The following is a 2620-nucleotide window of genomic DNA, read 5'->3' as shown; positions in this document are numbered from 1 at the left end:
CACCATAGACTTCTTGCAATTTTATATTTTCAAATTTTTCAGTTAATTCTAAAGTGCGAATGAAATTATTATACTCCTCTGGAAGACTTTCAATTAAAAATTCTATGATTTCATCATCTTCATACTCAACCTTCATCATTGCAAGCTGATTTCTTAAGTTTTTCAATCTGGCAATATGATCATTAATGCTATCTCCTTCTTTCATTTTCAAATGAGTTAATTGCCTCTTAATATCCATTGTTTTTAACTTGTTCTTTCATACATTTTTTTTAAAGTTTCCCATATTGCCTTTGTTGTTTTTAGACCTTGAACATGAGGCCTAATCCCTGGACTAATTTGCCACAAAAGTGTAGCACGTGCATTCATATCCTTTTTATTCCATTTATCAAGTTTATCTTGATCCTCAGGTTCTTCTTCTTTGACTAGTTCCCATAAATCTTTCATTTGTAAAATTAACTCCATCTCACATTTCCAATTAGCATAATTTGATCCATCCAATTTTTCACTAACCACAAGACTAGACATCTCATTGGCAGCCATAGTTAAATTCCAATCAATTACCGAAAGACATGCACTCAATCACATAAGCATCAAGTATCTAGCAAAGACCATGCCTTGATATTGGCCTTCTTAAGAACCTATCAAAACAAAGACTTCTAAAATTACCACTTTCAACTTCCCACACAAATCTTTCAAAGTGCTCTTTATAATATCTTTCAAATGTACTTGAGTACTATATCACCAAACAACCATTAAACACAGACAATTTGTATCTTCGAATGAAACAGTCTCAACCACATATAGTATCTCAAAAGATTAGTAAAATAAAAAAAGCATACAACACTCGAACTGTGTTAAAAATCTCCGCAGAAGCTTAACAAATAGTAAAATTCTGCCCCAAATAGCAACTTATTTCTCCAATATTTTATAAATCAAACTATTCTCCAACTGCACCAACACACATATCTATCCATCAAAAATTGTTTAGCTGAAATCAAACGTACCTTCAACACTTTCCTTGATTCGTTTAATTCTCCCTCAGCTCACAGTGTAAATTGGTATTCACTAATCGCCAATGCAACTTTATAATGGGGGGCAGCCTTCTCACAGCGATCTTCCTTAACACAATCTCCTTTCTTCACACTTCTAATCAACCAGCATTTTTCAAAGCAAGATTTCACATTGATCACAATCTTTCAATCATGGCTCTGATACCATGAAGAAAAACAGAGAGATTAACACAGCAGAAAAACTCAGGAAATGAGCCACAACATATCAATCCAAACTTGAGCGCTGAAAAACTCCAGGCCCAGCCAGTCTATTTATAGCTGAATGTACAGAGCATTTTAGAGAAGAGTTTGGCAATGTTTTTAATGAGAGTAGTTGGCAGTTGGAAGGATGGCCACCTCTAGAAACATCTTGGTCGGTGCCGACCATACTGTGCGGTGTAATCAATTTATGTTGACACTATTATCATTTCTGTCTGGAATAGTAACATCTAACAAATCAAACAAGGCACTGTATTTGTAGATCACCTCACTCAATCTACTCACAAATGATGGAGAATTAAGCTTCGCTTCTCCTTCGACAGTCACCATAATCCGAGGCCTTAGTTGCTTGATAACAGATAGAACTTCTACCAGCAGAACTGGGCTATACAACAAATTTCTCAGGATGAGTGGAGCATAAACGGCAACCGCTTCGTTTGTCTGTACAGAAAATATACCTGGCTTGATTTCCTCCATGTTTTGGATCTCCAACATTTTGTAGAAGAAACGAATACCCAATGACATCGCCAGCTCTTGAAGTGTACTCCCAATTTTCCTAAGCTCTTCGCCATTCATTCCCACTGCTGTAATCTTCAGAATCTGAGGCCTACATGTAATATTATAACCACCTGCTCTGTGTGCAAGATATTGCATTAAAACTGTCCATTGTGACCCAGTTCGTATACCCAGATCAATTACATGGATTATCTTCTCATTCCCTACTGCGTCTATTATTGCCTGCACTGCAGTGAACTGCAGCAGTCTAACAATACACTTTCTGTCAAATTGAGAGTCGATATCGCGGAATCCAAAACGATTTGGATCTGATAGAGCTGCGTTCGTGGAGATGCGCAGGATTCTGTGGTGTAGAGCATCTGAGACATAATAGGCGAGCCTTTCCGTAGGATTTCCTAACTGGGAAGACAACTTCTTGCATTTACTCACAAGCAGGGCAGCGTGTTCATATTCCCCGTTGCCTATCAATCCACCGGATGCTAACATAAGCTGAACTAATTCCAGCCTCTTTTTCTCTTCGCCCCCCAACCATTTTCCGCCTTCAACAGCCCCGTGCGACTTCATCATTTGATCAGTCCAGTTTGGTACCATCTCATTAAAAATTTATGTTTCGTGGAAGGAATTTTCAGGCGCACCACTGGAATTATCTACTGCACAAAAATCTTCTACCTTCAAAGGCAAGATATCACTATTTACAATTTCATTGTTCAAATGAAATGTTTGAAATAAAAAATCCTCCATGGGATCCTCTCCGAAAGAAAGCATTTGATCGTCTGGCAGAGCAAATTCACGACCATCTCTTTCCACCAGAAATGGATTAACTGAGCAATCTGACA

At 37.7% G+C, this 2620-nt stretch overlaps 1 protein-coding gene across 1 annotated transcript; it reads right to left on the bottom strand.

The window, feature by feature from the left end:
- Nucleotides 1–1451: 1451 nt before the first annotated feature.
- On the bottom strand, nucleotides 1452–2375 carry LOC149534421 (DELLA protein RGL3-like). The gene has a single exon (XM_089806023.1). The coding sequence runs from the start codon at nucleotides 2373–2375 to the stop codon at nucleotides 1452–1454; it is 924 nt and encodes a 307-aa protein (XP_089662149.1).
- Between the last annotated feature and the right edge of the window lie 245 nt (nucleotides 2376–2620).

This window comes from Cupressus sempervirens, chromosome 10, assembly GCF_028749045.1.
Source record: "Cupressus sempervirens isolate cs-2001-9-10 chromosome 10, ASM2874904v1, whole genome shotgun sequence".
NCBI lineage: Eukaryota > Viridiplantae > Streptophyta > Pinopsida > Cupressales > Cupressaceae > Cupressus > Cupressus sempervirens.
Note: the sequence above shows the minus strand (reverse complement) of the source record. Positions and strands in the feature narration are given on the sequence as shown.

Coding starts and splice junctions, on each gene's coding strand:
- LOC149534421 (XM_089806023.1), bottom strand. CDS start 2,375: ATGGTACCAAACTGGACTGATCAAATGATGAAGTCGCACGGGGCTGTT.